We start from the raw sequence: 18,608 nt of genomic DNA, 5'->3' as shown, positions 1-18,608 counted from the left end.
GAAAGAGTTATTTAAAAAGATGAAGGGTGCAGTGAACAAGGTGAAGACAGCAGTGCCCTAAAGTCGAACGCTTTTCATTATTGGGGAACCCAGGTGAAGGGTCGAGGGCCATAGTCCAGGACACCATCAATGTAGAAACGAGAGAAGATAAGGTGGATCAAAGAGTAGCAGGTAGGCAACATGAAGCTTGGGTTTTAAAAGCTGGTTGATCGATAGCTGGGGGAAGGGAATATTGAGAGAGGTACAAAGTTTTGAGGACCTGGGGAAAAAATGAATTAGAGTAGGAGACAGCGTAAGTGTGTTGATGCCAAAACAGTAAGGATGCAGAGAGAGAGAGACACTCCTCTGCCTCCACATTTGGATTGGGAGGAAGGAGTTAAGTTGCAGTGCAGCCGAGTCTGGTGTGTTGAAAGACATTGAACCTTCAACAGTCTTAACTTCAACAACTCTTGTGTTTTCATTAACAACAGAAAGACTCTTTGGGTCTGTCTCCCTTCTGTAAACAGGCCATCGTAACACTCAACGATCTTGGGAATGGTTCTATCTCACCTGTAAACCACAAACATCAAGGAGAGATTCATAAACTGGCAGTGGTTGCTGAGCATTTACTGGTGGGGGAGTGGGGGGCGGGGGAGTGGGGGGCAGGGGAGGGGTGGGTTAGCTGAGGTCAGTCAAATGGCAAGCGTACACATCTGATGCGACTATTTCCAAGGTGAATTCAATCAGAAATCAAATTTCAATAGTTATTCTGTGCCCGTAGGGATTCTTAACTGAATTACCTCAGTGAGCAGTACATTGTGACTGGTTTACAGTAAGGAGGAAAAAAGGAGCTTATCCATTTATGCACGATATATTAAAAATCTTGCCTGGGGCGCACACTTCCTGTCCGCGTACCTTGCTTCCTGTTGTTACAGTATTTGGTCACGCTTTTCTATCGCCATTGACATAAATTGCAATGTCAACACTTCCCATTCAATGTTGCTATGTCCACTGTCACGACATTGCTGTAGGCTCTGTCCAGCAGCTGGCTCTATGGAGCCAGTTTCTGAAGCCTCTTCCCCAACTCTTCCACCATTTTGCATGTATAAAAAAAACATATTCAGCAACTGACTGTGGGCAAGGCCATGGGCAATTTACCGGTGGCTAAAAAATAAATATTCAACTTAAAGGGGAATTTTTCCTAATTGGCAGTTTTGAGATTCTACTGCGACGGAAGTTGTGCCCTATGCTTACGGTGCATTTGGAGATTTATATCATACGATTATCTTAAAATGTAGATTTTAACAAGAATATATTATTTGCGCTCCATTGGCAAAAGCAGTGGCCAGCACATCGTACTGTAGCATATCAGTCGTGGTTCACTGGGTAGCTTGCTTGCCTACGATGTTAGATAGGTCATGGGTTCAAGTCCCACTCCAGACACTTGAACACAAAACCTAGACTGACACTCTCAGTGCTAGTACTGAGGGAGTGCTCACTGTCAGAGGTCTTTCAAATGTGACGTTAAACTGATGCCTCCTTCTGCCCTCGCAGGTGATGGCACTATCTTGAAGAAGAGTAGGGGAGTTCTCCCTGGTTCCCTGGCCAATATTTATCCCTCAACTAACATCACTAAAAAACAGATTATTAAGTCATTATTGAAAAATTGCTGTTGGTGGGACCTTGCTGTGTGTAAATTGGCTGCTGCATTTCCTATATTACAACAGTGACAATACTTCATTGGCTGTAAAGCGCTTTGGGACATCCTGAGTTTTTGAAAAGCGCGATAGAAATGTAAGTCTTTCTTTCTTTCTGGTGTCCTGGCCAATATTTATCCCTCAACCAACATCACTAAACAGATTATCTGGTCATTATTACATTGCTATTTTTGGGATCTTGCTGTGGCAAATTGGTTGCCATGTTTCCTACATTACACTGTGACTACACTTCAAAAGTCTTTCATTGGCTGCAAAGCATTTTGGGATGTCCTGAGGTCGTGAAAGGCACTGTATAAATGCAAGTCTTTTTTTACTAAACCAAGAAGGTCTTGGTTTGGTCTTCAGCCTGTGCCTCCAATTCTGGCCTTTTGCGTATCCGCGATTTCCTTCACCCCACTATTGGAGGCCGTGCCTTCATCCATCTCGGCCCTAAGCTCTGGAATTCCCTCCCTAAACCTCTCTGTCTCTCTACCTTTAAGACCCTCATTAAAACTTATCTCTTTGACCAAGCTTTCGGTCACCTGTCCTAATATCTCCTTATGTGGCTCGGTATCAAAGTTTTGCCTGATTACGCTCCTGTGAAGTGCCTTGGGACATTTTTATTACGTTAAAGGCGATGTATAAATGCAAATTGTTGTGCCGATGCCAGCTGGGACAGAGGCTGAGTGCTACAGTCGACCTCAGAGTCCTGGCGCTGGGGAAGCAGATGGTCAGTCTCTTGGTTGGGACACCAACTGCCAGTAGACCCATACCCGAATGTCAGTCAGGACCCAAACCAGCTTCAGCCCAGAGAGATGTGTTTGAAGCTTTTACCCAACATTGCCGCTGTTTTACCTCAGGCTTCCTCGCTGCTGGACATTCCAAGAGTCCGTGGCCCAGAACTTCCACGGCCCAGAATTGAAGCAGGGCAGGGGCTTCCAACCGCCTCTCTGTCCCAGCCTCGACCCTGTCTCAAATCCCCGGGATGGGGTCATTGACATTAGGTGGGGGAGGGGCAGCATTTATCCTGGGCACCGGCCCCATACAAGGCCTGGAATATTGGTGGGGGGGTGGCGGTGGAGGGGACACTTTGCCATCACGTTGGGCATGGTTGTTCCAGCTGAAGAGCTGATGTTACTGTTTGGAAACTGGCATGCGGCCTGAGAATTGGCCGGGCCTTGGACCAGTCCCATCGGCCAAGTGGGTGGCTCGCTCTGCCTCCCGGCCGACGGAGGTGGTCACACGGAAATTTACACCCCTTTCCCATTCACTCCTAGTGTATACAATCCCAATAGACCAAACCATTTCCCATTATATAGAATCCCAATGGACCAAACCCCTTCCCATTCACTCCCATTGTATAGAATCCCTGCTCCAAGTGTAAAGTGTGGCTGATTATTTAGTGTTTAATGTTGGGTTGGTTCATTGAACGTAATTGACTCCCTGCATTGTTTAGTGCAAAAAGGAACCACATCATTTCAAGGTCTAATTAATTTGGTGTGAAATGCCTGCTTGTTGCTCAGTGGTTTTGTTTCACTGTTTAAATGATTAACTGGGCCATGGAATGAAGATTTGCTTGTTATCTGAAGCTGATAGGATCAAAGCAACAGATTTCTTGTCAAAGCAGCTACAGTATTTATCAGGCCCCCACTGTTTCAGAGCCTCTCCTGCCCTGCATTACCTACTTTGATTTCCCCAGGAGTCCTTTACTCTCTCTTGGAGGGTGATGTCTCAGTCCTTGGCTCTCTCTGTTTGAATGCTGTAGCAGGATAAGTTGATAGTGGTGTGTGTCTGTGTGTGTATACCTGTGCATGTGTATATATGTGCATATATGTGTTTATTGAGGTTTGCCTGTATATATGATTGTGTATGTATGTGATATGTAGTTGTGGGTTTGCCTGTAGATATGATGTGTATATGTATGTATGTGTATCTGTGTATGTGATATGTATGTGGGTTTGTCTATAAACATGATGTGTGTGTATATGTTTGTATGTGTGTCTGTGTATGTGATATGTATGTGGATTTGTCTGTAAACATGATGTGTGTGTATATGTATGTATGTGTATCTGATATGTAAGTGGGTGTGTCTGCATATATATGTGTGTGTATTTGATATGTCTGTGGGTTTGCCTGTATATATGATTGTGTGTGTATGTGGTATGTATATGGGTGTGTCTGTATATGATGTGTGTTTGTATGTGATATGTATGTGGGTTTGTCTGTATATGTGATGCACACGTATATGTATATCTGTGTATATGTGGTGTTTAAATGTAAGCAATCTTACAACACCAGGTTATAGTCCAACAAATTTATTTTAAAATCACAAGCTTTCGGAGATTATCTCCTTCGTCAGATGAATGAATGAAAAGGTTCTCAAATCGCATATCTTATACTATGTTGGGACAGCATCACACCAATCAAAAGGTGTTGTTGTTATTCAAACAGGCCAGACACGGAGAACAGCACGTCCCAGTACACTAGATATACATTGTGTCTATTACACAGGCAGGCAGAAAGAAACTCAAAATGGCAGAGAGAGAGAGAGAGAGAATTTTAAAAAACATATAAATTTTTTCCCCTTTTTTGCTGGTGGGTTTACGTGTAGCGTGACATGAACCCAAGATCCCGGTTGAGGCCGTCCTCATGGGTGTGGAACTTGGCTATCAACTTCTGCTCGACGATTTTGCGTTGTCGTGTGTCTCGAAGGCCGCCTTGGAGAACGTGTTTGTGATTTTTTTTTCTATCCTCCACTGTCAGTTATATTTTCTTATTTGGTGCTCATCAAGGCGAGGGATGTCAGTACTAGGGATTGGAACACTTTCCATTACAGGCACCCAGTGTCAGGTACAGCATGGGTTAGATACAGAGTAAAGCTCCCTCTACACTGTCCCATCAAACACTCCCAGGGCAGGTACAGCACGGGTTAGATACAGAGTAAAGCTCCCTCTACACTGTCCCATCAAACACTCCCAGGGCAGGTACAGCACGGGTTAGATACAGAGTAAAGCTCCCTCTACACTGTCCCATCAAACACTCCCAGGGCAGGTACAGCACGGGTTAGATACAGAGTAAAGCTCCCTCTACACTGTCCCATCAAACACTCCCAGGGCAGGTACAGCACGGGTTAGATACAGAGTAAAGTTCCCTCTACACTGTCCCATCAAACACTCCCAGGGCAGGTACAGCACGGGTTACATACAGAGTAAAGCTCCCTCTACACTGTCCCATCAAACACTCCCAGGGCAGGTACAGCACGGGTTAGATACAGAGTAAAGCTCCCTCTACAGTGTCCCATCAAACACTCCCAGGGCGGGTACAGCACGGGTTAGATACAGAGTAAAGCTCCCTCTACACTGTCCCATCAAACACTCCCAGCGACTGTACTATTGTTTCCCAACAAGAGCCAGCAACTTCAGTGGAGAAAACCGGGCATCTAAAACTGTACAGTCAACATACCGTCGTCCCTCCCCCAACAGGGCCCAGGGGCTGGTTCCTTTTATTTGGAAACATTCCGCAGATTGTCCTCATTCCTTTGGACTGTACAACAGGAGGGGTTTGAACACTCTGCTTGCAGTTACACCATGACATTCCATCCCGTGCAGGTGAGCTGTAACGTGACTGTAATCATATAGCACAGAAAGAGACCATTCGGCCCATTGTGGCTGTGCCAGCTCGTCAAAAGAGCTATCCAATTCGGCACACCCCTGCCCTTTCCCCATAGCCCTGCAAATTTTTTCCTTTTCATGTATGTATCCAATTCCCTTTTTAAAGTTACCATTGAATCTGCTTCCACCGCCCTTTCAGGCAGTGCATTCCAGATCATAACAGCTTGCTACGTAAAAGCAATTCTCCTCATCTCCCCTCTGGCTTTTTTGCCAGTGATCTTAAATCTGTGTCCTCTGGTTACCGATCCTCCTGCCAGTGGAAACAGTTTCTTCTTATTTACTCTGTCAAAACCCCTCATTATTTTGAACACCTCTATTAAATCTCCCTTTAATCTTCTCTGCTGTAAGGAAAACAACCCCAGCTTCTCCAGTCTCTGCACGTAACTGAAGTCCCTCGTCCCTGGTACCATTCTAGTAAATCTCCTCTGCACCCTCTCCAAGGCCTTGACATCCTTCCAAAAGTGTGGTGCCCAGATTGAACACAATACTCCAGCTGAGGTCTAACCAGTGATTCATAAAGGTTTAGCATGACTTCCTTGCTTTTGTACTCTATGTCTCTATTAATAAAGCCCAGCATCCTGTAATCTGATTGAGAACGTTTAACCGCTTGAAGGCGGCAGCTTTGAACGGTGTGAGGGTTCAGCGAGTTTATACTGTACATAGTCTGTGCTGAGTTAGCTGATCTGGTTGGGGGTTATGTTCGAAGTGTCACAATCCCACCCCCCACATTCTCCCCCCCCCCCCCACATTCTCCCCCCCCTCCTCCGCCCCCAGCGATATCGAGGGGAAAATTGACCTTGATTCCTGCTCCTGAGTACCACCCGGTGACTCACGCTGCAAGTGGGATGGGATCAGAATTGGGCTCGCCAACCTCCGCCCACGGCCTAGTCATCATTATGATGCCAGCCGTGGCTCAGTGGGTAGCACTCTCACCTCTGAGTCTGAAGGTGCATGGGTTCAAGTCCCACTCCAGAGACTTGAGCCTATAATCCAGGCCGACACTCCCAGTGCCAGTACTGAGAGTGGTGCACTATAGGAGGTGCCGTCCTCTCGGATGAGACGTTAGACCGAAGCCTATCTGCCCTCTCAGGTGGATGTAAAAGATCCCATGGCACTATGAGCAGGGGAGTTCTCCCCGATTTCCTGGCCAATATTTATCTCTCATCCAGTATCACTAAAAAGACATTATCTGGTCATTATCTCATTGCAGTTTGTGGGATCTTGCTGTGCACACATTGGCTGCCGTGTTTCTTACATTACAACAGTGATTACACTTCAAAAAGTACTTAATTGGCTATAAAGCACTTTGGGACATCCTGAGGTCGTGAAAGGCGCTATATAAATGCAAGTTTGTTCTGTCTATCACACACAAATGTCGGGCGCTTGGCTGAAGTACCGGAGGGGCGAGGGAACTGAGAACTGTACCTCAGTGAGACGTGGTGATAGTTGGTGGTGGAAAAAACCCACTGGCAAGGCAAAAATACAAGAGATGGGGGGGCCCTCACTGTGAATACCTGTAAAGGCAACGGTGAGCTCCCAAATGGTCCAGTAGGTGATGCAAGTGCCCGGTGTAGCCATTCAGGCGGAAGCAGCGGGACAGGTAAATAGTTTGCAAGTCAAATTTAAAACGATGGGGATAATTACACAGAATTACATGGAATGTACAGCATAGAAACAGGCCATTCAGCCCAACAGGTCCACGCCAGTGTTTATGCTCATAACGAGCCTCCTCCCACCCTACTTCATCTCACGCTATCAGAATATCCTCCCATTCCTTTCTCCCTCATGTGTTTATCTAGCTGCCCCTTAAATGTATCTCTGCTATTCGCCTTAACTACTCCTTGTGGCAGCAAATTCCACATTCTCACCACTCTCTGGGTGAAGAAGTTTCTCCTGAATTCCTAATTGGATTTATTGGTGACTATCTTATATTTATGACACCCAATTTTGGACTCCCCCCCCCGCCCCCCCCCCCGAAGTGGAAACACCTTTTCTACGTCTACCCTATCAAACCCCTTCATAATTTTAAAGATCTCTATCAGGTCACCCCTCAGCTTTCTATTTTCTAGAGAAAAGAGCCCCAGCCTGTTCAGCCTTTCCTGAAAATTATTACCTCTCAGTTCGAATATCAACCTTGTAAAAATGAAAGGTGAATTTGTTGGGTTTATATAAGATGTTGTCCGACACCCTTTACCTCTGATTCAAATTTGAGGACTAGGAAATGCTTAAATGTCTGGTTAATACTCTTTATTAAATCAGGTCAGTAAGATAATAAAACACAACCCCTTACATGCAGTGTATATGAGGTATAGGTATCAATTATAACATTGAACTCACATACCAAGGACTCCTTGAGGAGGTCGTAAACATGTCGTTTACACTGGCCTCAGCGAGACTAGATTGGAATTCCCCAGGAGCGTTGGGCTTATATAGGTTATTGTCATATATCCCTATGTAAAGCCAACAAGTGTCCCACGAGGGGGACGGAAATTCTGAAAGCTTTTGGAAAACCTCACAAGGCATCTGAACCTATTATCAGCTTTTGCCGAGGCTGAGGGGACAGGGCTACTCTGTATCTAACCCGTGCTGTACCTGCCCCGGGAGTGTTTGATGGGACAGTGTAGAGGGAGCTTTACTCTGTATCTAACCCGTGCTGTACCTGCCCTGGGAGTGTTTGATGGGACAGTGTAGAGGGAGCTTTACTCTGTATCTAACCCGTGCTGTACCTGCCCTGGGAGTGTTTGATGGGACAGTGTAGAGGGAGCTTTACTCTGTATCTAACCTGTGCTGTACCTGCCCCGGGAGTGTAGCATGGGACAGTGTAGAGGGAGCTTTACTCTGTATCTAACTCATGCTGTACCTGCCCTGGGAGTGGTAGATGGGACAGTGTAGAGGGAGCTTTACTCTGTATCTAACCCGTGCTCTACCTGCCCTGGGAGTGTTTGATGGGACAGTGTAGAGGGAGCTTTACTCTGTATCTAACCCGTGCTGTACCTGCCCTGGGAGTGTTTGATGGGACAGTGTAGAGGGAGCTTTACTCTGTATTGAACCCTTGCTGTACCTGCCCTGGGAGTGTTTGATGGGACAGTGTAGAGGGAGCTTTACTCTGTATCTAACCCGTGCTGTACCTGCCCTGGGAGTGTTTGATGGGACGGTGTAGAGGGAGCTTTACTCTGTATCTAACTCATGTTGTACCTGCCCTGGGAGTGGTAGATGGGACAGTGTAGAGGGAGCTTTACTCTGTATCTAACCCTTGCTGTACCTGCCCTGGGAGTGTTTGATAGGACAGTGTAGAGGGAGCTTTACTCTGTATCTAACCCGTGCTGTACCTGCCCTGGGAGTGTTTGATGGGACAGTATAGAGGGAGCTTTACTCTGTATCTAACCCGTGCTGTACCTGCCCTGGGAGTGTTTGATGGGACAGTGTAGAGGGAGCTTTACTCTGTATTGAACCCTTGCTGTACCTGCCCTGGGAGTGTTTGATGGGACAGTGTAGAGGGAGCTTTACTCTGTATCTAACCCGTGCTGTACCTGCCCTGGGAGTGTTTGATGGGACAGTGTAGAGGGAGCTTTACTCTGTATCTAACCCGTGCTGTACCTGCCCTGGGAGTGATTGATGGGGAGTTGGGAGTTGAGCCGCTGACCCTGATACACTAGTTGTAAGAAGCCCAGTTGCTGCTTTAAGCTGGCGTTAGCAGCTGTGGGCCCACTGCCGAGTCCCACATTAACAGCTGTTGTTTCCATAGACTGCAAAGGTTACAGGAACCGAGTCCCCCTTCTCTTCGAGTGCCCTGCGTGGCTGCAATGTCTCTCGCAGTCATTCTGACCTAGTGTGGCACTTTATATATTAAAAAAAATTCAAACTATTTAGAGGCTTGAACTTAAAAACAAAGGGAAGCAAAAGGGGCTCGATTTAGTGTCAAAAGTTTGTCTTTATGTCAGTTTCCCACGGGCATGTGATAAGTCACCTGCAGCCGAAGACCCAAGCAGGTTTGTTTCGGGGGGGAGCGGATGCTGTCATTGCAGATTGAGTGAGGAGGAAGAGGCTCCACGTTGGCTAATTTTCTTTTCCCTCCCTCCCCGCCAAAGGCGCTGACTGGCAATGAGGCCAGTCGTCCCCCGGTACCTCACTCCCACGTGGCCATTCTTTGAGTGTGAGTCCAGACAGCGAGGCTATGCGACTTGTGGGGGCTTCGCGGCCCCATCCAATACTTCCCCCCCCCCCGCCCTATCCCGTCTTCCCCATTCGCCCAATCTCCAAGGGCTTTCTGATAGGGTTGTGATAATTAGCAACAACAACAACAACTTGCATTCATACAGTGAGCCACATATTGAAACATTAGGACAGGTGACCAAAAGCTTGGGCAAAGAGGTGGGTTTTCAGGTACATCTTAAAGGAGGGGAGAGGCAGAGAGAGGTTTATGGAGGGAATTCCAGAGCTCGGGGCTTAGACGGCTGAAGGCAAGGCCGCCAACGGTGGAGGAATGGAAATCGGGGATGTGCAAGAGGGCAGAATTGGAGGAGCACAGTGATCTTGGCGGGTTGTAGAGCAGGAGGAGGTTACAGAGATAGGGAGGGGCGAGGCCACAGAAGGAGTTGAACACGAGGATAAGAATTTTAAATTGAAGACGTCGGTGAATCGGGAGCCAATGTAGGTCAGCGAGTGGGGAGAAGAATGAAAAGGTAGATTAATTAATATACATATCAATTCTTGAGCTGATCACAGTCAGCAGCCAGTGATGGAGGTGTGGCCAGTATCACTCAGAACCAGTGAATCATCTCGGTCCTTCAGACACTGTCGCTGATTGCAGTTGCGTGGTGGGATAGAATGGCCTACCCCGTTGGATGTACACTGATGGGTGGTATAATTGGAGGAACAGCAATCGAGTTAATAGTGGATGGGTGGGGGCCACGGTGAGGGGGTGGTGGGGGAGGAAGTGTGGGGGTGGTCAGAGAGCCACACAGCACTCACCATATCTTTGCTTTCAGTTCTCTGTGCTCTGCTGCCCACCCACCACCCCACACCTTCCTCTTTGCCCCTGACTCGGTCGCACCCTCCCGCTGCCCGTGCGGTTTCTAACTGCAGTTTAACAAACGCTTGCGACGAGGGAGAAAAGCAGAAATTCTTGTCCATCGCCTGCCCTTTGATTCAGGGAATGAGAAATGAGTGGGGCCCACAGTGAGGGGAGGGAGAGACAAACTGGAGACCCGGTTTCCCTTGTCGAATGTTCCAGCAGGAATATCCGGAGAATTAGGAACAGTCTAATCCTTTCATGCTACCCAATCCTTACCGTGCCATATTGCAGCCTGACATTTTATATTAACCCTATCCTACCTGGTGCTCCTTCCTTCCGTTTCCGTTTTCACCCAGTCCAGTCGTCTTGACAGACTAGCCCTCTCTCACGTCTAGCCTCTTTCTCCGTGTGTCAGCTGTGGCTCAATGGGTCGCACTCTTGCTCCTGAGTTAGAAGGTTGTAGGTTCAAGTCCCGTTACAGAGACTTGAGTGCTTAATCCAGGCCGTCACTCCCAGTGCAGTACTGAGGGAGTGCTGCACTGTCGGAAGAGCTGTCTTTTGGTTGAGACGTTAAACCAAGGCCCCGTCTGCCTTCTCCAATGGAGGTAAAAGATCCCACGTGCTATTGGAAGAAGAGCAGGTGAGTTCTCCCTGGTGTCCTGGTCAATATTTATCCCTCAACCGACATCACTAAAACAGATGAACCTGGTCGTCACGTTGCTGTTTATGGGTCCTTGTTGTGCGCAAATTGGCTGCTGCATTTCTTACAATACAACAGTGACTGCACTTCAAAAGTACTTCATTGGCTGTAAAGTGCTTTGGGATGTCCTGAGGTTGTGAAAGCCACTGTATAAATGCGAGTCTTCCTTTCTTTCCTGTTGATTGAGGGGCGATCTGATCGAGGTGTTTAAAATGATAGAAGGGATTCGATAGGGTAAATACAGAGAAACTATTTACTTTGGTGGGGGAATCCAGAACAAGCGTGGCACTATCTTGAAATTAGAGCTAGGCCATTCAGGAGCAAAATCAGGAAACACTTGCTTGTTCACACAAAGGGTGTGGAAAACTTGAACTCTTTCCCCCCCCCCTCCATCCCCCAAAAGCTGTGGATGCTGGGGATCGATTGGAGCTTTCAAGACTGAGATCGATAGATTTTTGTTGGGTAACGGTATCAAGGGATATGGAGCAAAGGCAGGTAAATGGAGTTGAGGCACAGATCAGCCAGGATCTAATTGAATGGTGGAACAGGATCAAGGGGCTGAATGGCCTATGTTCCTATCTTAATCTTTCTTGTCTTATTGTCTCAATGGTCAGTGCTCTTCTGAACTTCCCTTTCCCGTTGCTCCTAAGCTGCAAATCCCCCGCCCTACACTCTCTTTCTCTACCTCCTCCTCTCCCTGTATCAGACTCCTTCTCCAACTCGGGCTCTCAAACCTGTAGAATTGGTCGCTCCTCCTCAGTCTTCCCTTCCTCCTGTCATCTCCAGGGTTTTCAGAATTCAAGCTTGGCGTCAACTGCCACTACCTAATTCAGCTCGCTTCAACAACAACAACTTTCATTTATACAGCACCTTTGGCATAGGAAAATGCCCCAAGGCACTTCACAGGAGCGCTGTAGAGGCATGAAAGGATACTAGAATTGAGAGGGTGCAGAAAAGATTTACTAGAATGGTTCCAGGGATGAGGGACTTCCGTTACGTGGATAGACTGGAGAAGCTGGGGTTGTTCTCCTTAGAGCAGAGAAGGTTGAGAGGAGATTTGAGAGAAGTGTTCAAAATCATGAAGGGTTTTAGATAAAGTAAAGAGAATCTGTTCCCATTGGTGGAAGGGTTGAGAACTAGAGGACACAGATTTAAGGTGATTGGCAAAAGAACCAAAGGCGACATAAAGACTAACTGGATTGCTCTTACAGAGTGTCGGCACAGGCTCGATGGGCCGATTGGCCTCCATCTGTGCCGTAAAGATTCTATATCTTATCAGGGAAGGCTGAACAGGCTGGGGCTCTTCTCTCTAGAAAAGAGAAGGCTGAGGGGTGACCTGATAGAGGTCTTTAAGATTATGAAAGGGTTTGGGAGATGTTTCCATTTGCTGGGGAGACCAAAACCAGGGGTCACAAACATAAGATAGTCAGTAATAAATCCAATAAGGAATTCAGGAGAAACTTCTTTACCCAGAGAGTAGTTAGGATGTGGAACTTGCTACCACATGGAGTAGTTGACGTGAATAGCGTGGATGCATTTAAGGGGAAGCTAGATAAGCTCATGACGGAGAAAGGAATAGAAGGATATGCTGATAGGGTGAGATGAAGTAAGCTGGGAGGAGGCTCGTGTGGAGCACAAACACTGGCATAGGCCAGTTGGGTTGAAAGACCTGTTAAGTGTGCTGTAAAAATCTGTTATCAGACAAAAATCAACACTCAGCCAAAGAAGGACGTAATAGGAGGGGTGACTGAAAGCTCGGTCAAAGAGGTGGGTTTTGAGGAGGGTCTTTGTTGATGACTTAGCAGCGTACCCTGCGGCCTAGGAAACGGCGGTGTGCGAAGAAATCAGACGCGAGGGCTGCAGTGCGAGTCAGTCATCGTTCCCACTGGGGATCCATCACGTTGAGGATTGACTTCCTCCATAACAGGGCATCCACCAGGCCCAGGGTTGCCAACTCTGGTTGGATGTATTCCTGGAGGTATGGCCTCTTGCCTTCAAACGCCCCACACTCCTACCATTGGTCGCCCGACACATCCATCCTCGCAATGCCCCTTCTTCCCGCACCAAGTGTAAAGCGAACACACTCAATTGGATGATTCTTGACTGTCGCTCAAATGACAAATTTTCCCCCCCTCCAATATTTTTACAACTAATATATGAAAGCATTCATAGAAAATGAAAACAACACACAATCTTTTTTTTTTAACGCCCCTATGATTTTTTTTCTCCCGGGTGTTTGCTCGCAGTAGTGTCCTGGAGATTAATCTTCAATTCCTGGAGACTCCAGGCACAATCCTGGAGAGTTGGCAACCCTAAGTGCGAAACAGTGCCTTGGAAAATGCACCGTATAATCAAGCAGTTAAAATGGGAAAGGGTGGGCAAAACCTTGAGTGGGCCTGAATTGTTCCAAAGACCCGATAAAGAATCCCAAGTATGTCCATTAAGTCAAAACAGAAATCATGACTCACGCTACAAACATCCCATAATTGAGGGCCTTGTGTCAGATAGTGTTTCATTCATGTGAGGCATATCTGTGCGTTTAGCTAAAGCCTTCACTTTCCATGAATCTCATACAGATTTAGCTGGGTATATACTTAACGGGTTTTATATATAAACTTGTATCTCTTTCAGCACAAAGGCTATTTTAAGTGTCAGCCGTGGCTCAGTGGGTAGCACACTCGCCTTTGACTCAGAAAGTTGTGGGTTGGAGCTCCACGGCAAAGACTTGAGCCCATAATCAAGGCTGACACTCCCAGGGAGTGCTGTACTGTCGGAGGTGCCGTCTTTTGGATGAGACATTAAACCCAGGTCCCGTCTGCCCTCTCAGGTGGACATCAAAGACCCAACGGCACTATTTCGAAGAAGAGCAGGGGAGTCCTCCCCGGTGTCTGGGCTAATATTTATCCCTCAACCAACATCAATAAAAATGATTATCTGGTCATTATCACATTGCTGTTTGTGGGACCTTGCTTTGCACAAATTGGCTGACGTGTTTCCCTACATTACAACAGTGACCACACTTCAAAACAAGAAGTTAATTGGCTGTAAAGTGCTTTGGGACGTCCTGAAGTCGTGAAAAGTGCTATATAAATGCAAGTCTTTCTTTAAGGAAAAATTTGCATTTATGGTGCACCTTTCATATCCTCAAGACTTCCCAGTGCGCTTCACAGTTGAACTGCAGTCACTGTTGTGTAGACAAACGCTGCGGCCAACTTGCCCACAGCAAGATCCCGCAAGTGAATAAAGCCCAGAGACAAGAGAAGGGGAGAGAGAAAGGCTCCTGGGGAGGGAAAAGGGAGAGATGAGAGACAGAGAGACAAATGGAGGGGAGAGCAACACACACATGGGGAGAGAAGAGGGACAGATGAGGGGAGAGGAGACAAGGGGAGGAAAGGGGGAGAGGTAAGGAAAGGGGAGAGGTAAGGGAAGGGGAGAGAGAGATGAGGGGAAGGGAGATGGAGCGAGAACAGAAGAGGAAAACAAGAGGAAAGTGAAGTGGAGGGAAGAGGCAAGAGAAGAGGAAGATGAGGAGGAGGAGGGTGGAGACAGAACAGGACCTGTATCTTACGTCAGACTTTCCTTCCTTCCACAATCTACAGCCTTTTAAAACCGAAGCTCGGCATCGACTATTCACGACCTCTTGGTATACTGGGTTTTCTCTCCTTCTGCCCTGCACTGTGGGCCTCACTCCTTCACCTGACTTTCTAAACAAAGATGACTCCATCGAAGTTCTTTGAATTTGCACAGTTGAAACGATCGGGGTGGGGGGGAGGGGAAGGGGAAGGGGCCACTTCTCCCTCAGCCTGATGGACGTTCTCCTCTTCATCGGATAAGATTGCAGTGAAAAATCTCATCACGTCAACACTCTTTGATGCGTGTGTGTGTGTGTGTTTCTCTCAAAAAAACTCTTGCCCGAGTCAAGATAAAATATCGCCTTAAAAAACAGCTACAGACCAAGATTGGAAAGGGGATCCATTCGGAGAATATTTAATTCTTCCCTGGTTTGTTTTTGGTCTGGTTGGATTGGGGGAGGGGATGGGCTGGTGAGGGAGTTTGTCAGCTGTAGTGCAGAGTTGGTCAATGCATTGGCGAGTGGCCAATTGGATGGGGGAAGCTGTCTGTACATTGAAGCACAGAGTGTACCAGATTATAATTAAGAAATGATGGTCCCAATCGGGCTCCTTGCCAGAGAATTAAAGGCTGAGGCAGCCTAGGGGCACGTAAAATGAAAATATTCGAATCAAGGAGAGTTTTATAATCCAGTGATGAGTTATTTAGGGCAGACGGCCTGTCTTAACATGAAAGGAACTTGCGTCCATCCAGTTCTATCACTTTAGGCTCTGTCCCACCCCGGGGGCACAGTTTGGAGTTGGAACACCTCGATTTTAAAATTCTCACCCTCGTGTTCAAATCCCTCTACGGCCTCGCCCCTCCTTTTCTCTGTAACCTCTCTTGGCCGGCCTTCCACCTTTCACCCTCCGTAAACTTGAGCTCATCCAAAACTCTGCTGCCCCGTATCCTAACTTGCACCAAATGCCATACGCCCATCACCACCCCCCACCCCCCCACTATGCTCGCTGACCTACATTGGCCTTCGGTCCAGCAACGCCTCGAATTTAAAATTTTCGTCTTGTTTTCAAATCCCTCCATGGTCTCGCCTGCCCTATCTCTGTAACCTCCTCCAGCCCTACAACCCTCTGAGAACTCTGCATTCCTCCAATTCTGGCCACTTTGCATTCCCGACTTCTTTCCCCCCCACCTTTGGCGGTCGTGCCTTCAGCCGCCTAGACTCCAAGCTCTGGAATTCCCTCCCTAAATCTTTCCACCTCTCTCTCCTCCTTTAAGACGCTCCTTAAAACCTACCTCTTTGACCAAGCTTTTGGTCACCTGTCCTAATATCTCTAAGTGACTGGGTGTCAAATTTTGTCTGATTACCCTCCTGTGAAGCGCCTTGGGACGTTTTACTACGTTAAAGGCGCGATATAAATGCAAGTTGTTGTTGTTGTTTGACGAAAGTACAGAAATCATCTTGGGCAAAGCCTACTCTAAGAATGGGCAGTGTTAAAATCCGAATCGAACCTCAGTTACCTTCTCCCGCCCTCTGGTTCCACAACAGGCCAGAGTGCCACCACTGAGCGAAGGCTGATACCTGTCATCTTCCAGTCCACAACAGGCCTGCCTGTCGCCTACTGTTAGGGCTGCCAACTTTGGTTGGCCGTATTCCTGGAGGTTTCATCACATGACGTCCCGCCTCGAACCAGTCGGTCCCCTACACTCCCGCCATTGGTCCATCCTCCAGGCGCACACCGCCTTCCCACAGCCAATTGGAAAGGGAACAGACTCTTTGTTACCCAATTGGATTAATCTTGACGGTTAGCCATCACCAATATTTTTCCCCATCACCAATATTTTTATAACTAATAAATGAAAGTGTTCAATGAAAATGAAAAACACATAATTTTGTTTAACGTCCCAGTGATTTTTCTCCCGGGTGTTGCCCTGGAGATTACTGTTCAATTCCTGGAGACTCCAGGACAATCCTGGAGGGTTGGCAACCCCTACCCCACTGTGTTGATCCTCCTTGTCCTCCCACTGTACTCCCCCAATTGCCACTTCCACATTTCGTGACTATTTCATTTTCACCCCTTAATCTTCTTTACTCAACGGAATACAAGCTAAGTCTCTGCAACCCAGGCAGAAATAGTAGTGTAGGCCTGAAAAGCATTGATATCGAAGTAAGCATATCCCAAAATATTAAAATTCCACTTTAACTCTGTTTCTCAGAAGTAATATTCAAAGAGTCTTCCTGAAATCTTCAACCCCTCCTTTCGAGTGAAGTTCTAGCTGCTGGAATTGGGGCCTCCCCAAATGATTTGAGCACTCTCCAAAGATAGGCCTTTGCTGTAGATAGAATTGTGTGCTGTGTATATTTGGGTTTGACACCAACCCTGAGATCTGACTTTGGAAACCTTGCTGTTGAAACATTTTATTTTTGACCTGTTTTAAGATGAGGCTGCTGTGAGTAATGCGATCTGTAACACATTGATCTAAAAAAGCAACTGCAACGAGTTAGCCCTGGGCGGGAGCCTGAGGCCTGGCCAGGAGAGGGCAATTATGATATCATTATCTTAGTAACAAGGGAATGGCATGTTGAGACATCATTTAGTTAACTACACTGGAGGCCTCGTTATTGACTGGCACTAGGCCATCCCGTCTTCATCTTGCCGGGGCCTAAATTTCTGTTGCAGCTGGCAAGCCTGTTACCATGGTTACCGCCCAGGAAAGCCGGTCTAAATTTGCTCTTCTTCCTTTTTCTTTCAGATTGTTGATATCAGTGGCTCCCTCGCTTTCCGAAGCATTGAGGGATGCTCTACAACCAACCAACCACGCACCCCGCTCTCCCCCCTCCTCCACATCCGACCTACGTTTACGACTGAGAAACGATTTTCAGCCATTTCAAACTGCAGCCAACTCACCTCAGGAGCCGGACATCAGAAATAAATTATTACTTTCATTTTGCACATCGAGATATTCTGCACCTTGGACAAAGCACTTAGCCACGCTATTGGCGTGGTCCAAACTGCCAACAAGACTTTCAGGAGAGGAAGATGGGGGCAGGGGGGTGGGGGGGGGGGGGGAAGAGAAAAAAAAATAATTGCCAAGCCGATCTTAAGAGAGGCAAGTGTCCATCAAACGGACGTAACTTGGACGAGCCGCCTTTCCTGATTCCTGGATTAACCCCTTCCTGCCTGGTTACAGGCCGACATTGGAATGTTGAGTGGCAAGTTGCAGGAGGACATGGCATGGATCCCACATGTCTCAACTGTTTCTGCACTGCCCGATCCTACTTATCGGATACCTACCCCATGCCTGACTCAAGAACTTTGCTATTGTGACTGTCTTTGATGCTTTTATTTAATGTTACTTGTTAAATCAGCTGCGCTCAGCTTATAACGCTCTTCCGTATAAGGAGAGCAGATGTAAAAGCGATCAATTCAAACCTCCGTCCTTCCCTTCATTCCCTCTCCCCTCTATCAGCAACTGATCACGAGGAAATCTAAAAGACACGCACAGTTGAAGAGGTGACGTTTCCGGTGCCTTCTGAACCCAACTTTTTGACAGACAAAGATGGCTGCCTGCCTTGACTGGACTGGGCCGGAGGCCTCTCTCAAACACCAGCTCCAACTTCACCAGCACAGTGGCCTCCAGCGCAGGGCTTATCCAGCCAATGCCATCCAGGTGTTACGTATCCTCCACGTAGGCGTTAACGTCTGAATCTGTAACGAGCGACGGCGCGTTTTATTTTCTAAAACTAGCAGCCGCGTGTTTTCCCACCTTTTCCCCGAACGCCCAACGAGTGCTCGCGATCACCAGCTCCACAAAGGGGCCTCGGGCCTAGGGTTGCCAACTCTGGTTGGACGTATTCCTGGAGGTTTCATCACACTTGACCTCTGGCCTCCAACCACCCCACTTCCTCACGCCCGACAAGTCCATCCTCGCGGTGCACCGCCTTCCCGCACCGACAGCGAACAGACTCCTCATTATCC

At 47.5% G+C, this 18,608-nt stretch overlaps 1 protein-coding gene across 1 annotated transcript in view; it reads left to right on the top strand.

Moving 5' to 3' along the window:
• The window catches only part of LOC137302383 (insulin receptor substrate 1-B-like), an 86,484-nt gene extending 68,823 nt beyond the window's left edge, over positions 1-17,661 (top strand). Inside the window, exon 3 of the mRNA XM_067972010.1 lies at positions 17,383-17,661. Coding sequence (XP_067828111.1) covers positions 17,383-17,390 — 8 coding nt within the window. The 3' untranslated portion in view covers positions 17,391-17,661. The remainder of the gene's footprint in view (positions 1-17,382) is intronic.
• The last annotated feature ends 947 nt before the right edge of the window (positions 17,662-18,608 follow it).

Source organism: Heptranchias perlo, chromosome 35 (genome assembly GCF_035084215.1).
Source record: "Heptranchias perlo isolate sHepPer1 chromosome 35, sHepPer1.hap1, whole genome shotgun sequence".
In the NCBI taxonomy this organism is placed as follows: Eukaryota; Metazoa; Chordata; class Chondrichthyes; order Hexanchiformes; family Hexanchidae; genus Heptranchias; species Heptranchias perlo.
The sequence above is the reverse complement of the archived record's forward strand: the minus strand, read 5'-3'. Positions and strand labels throughout refer to the sequence as shown.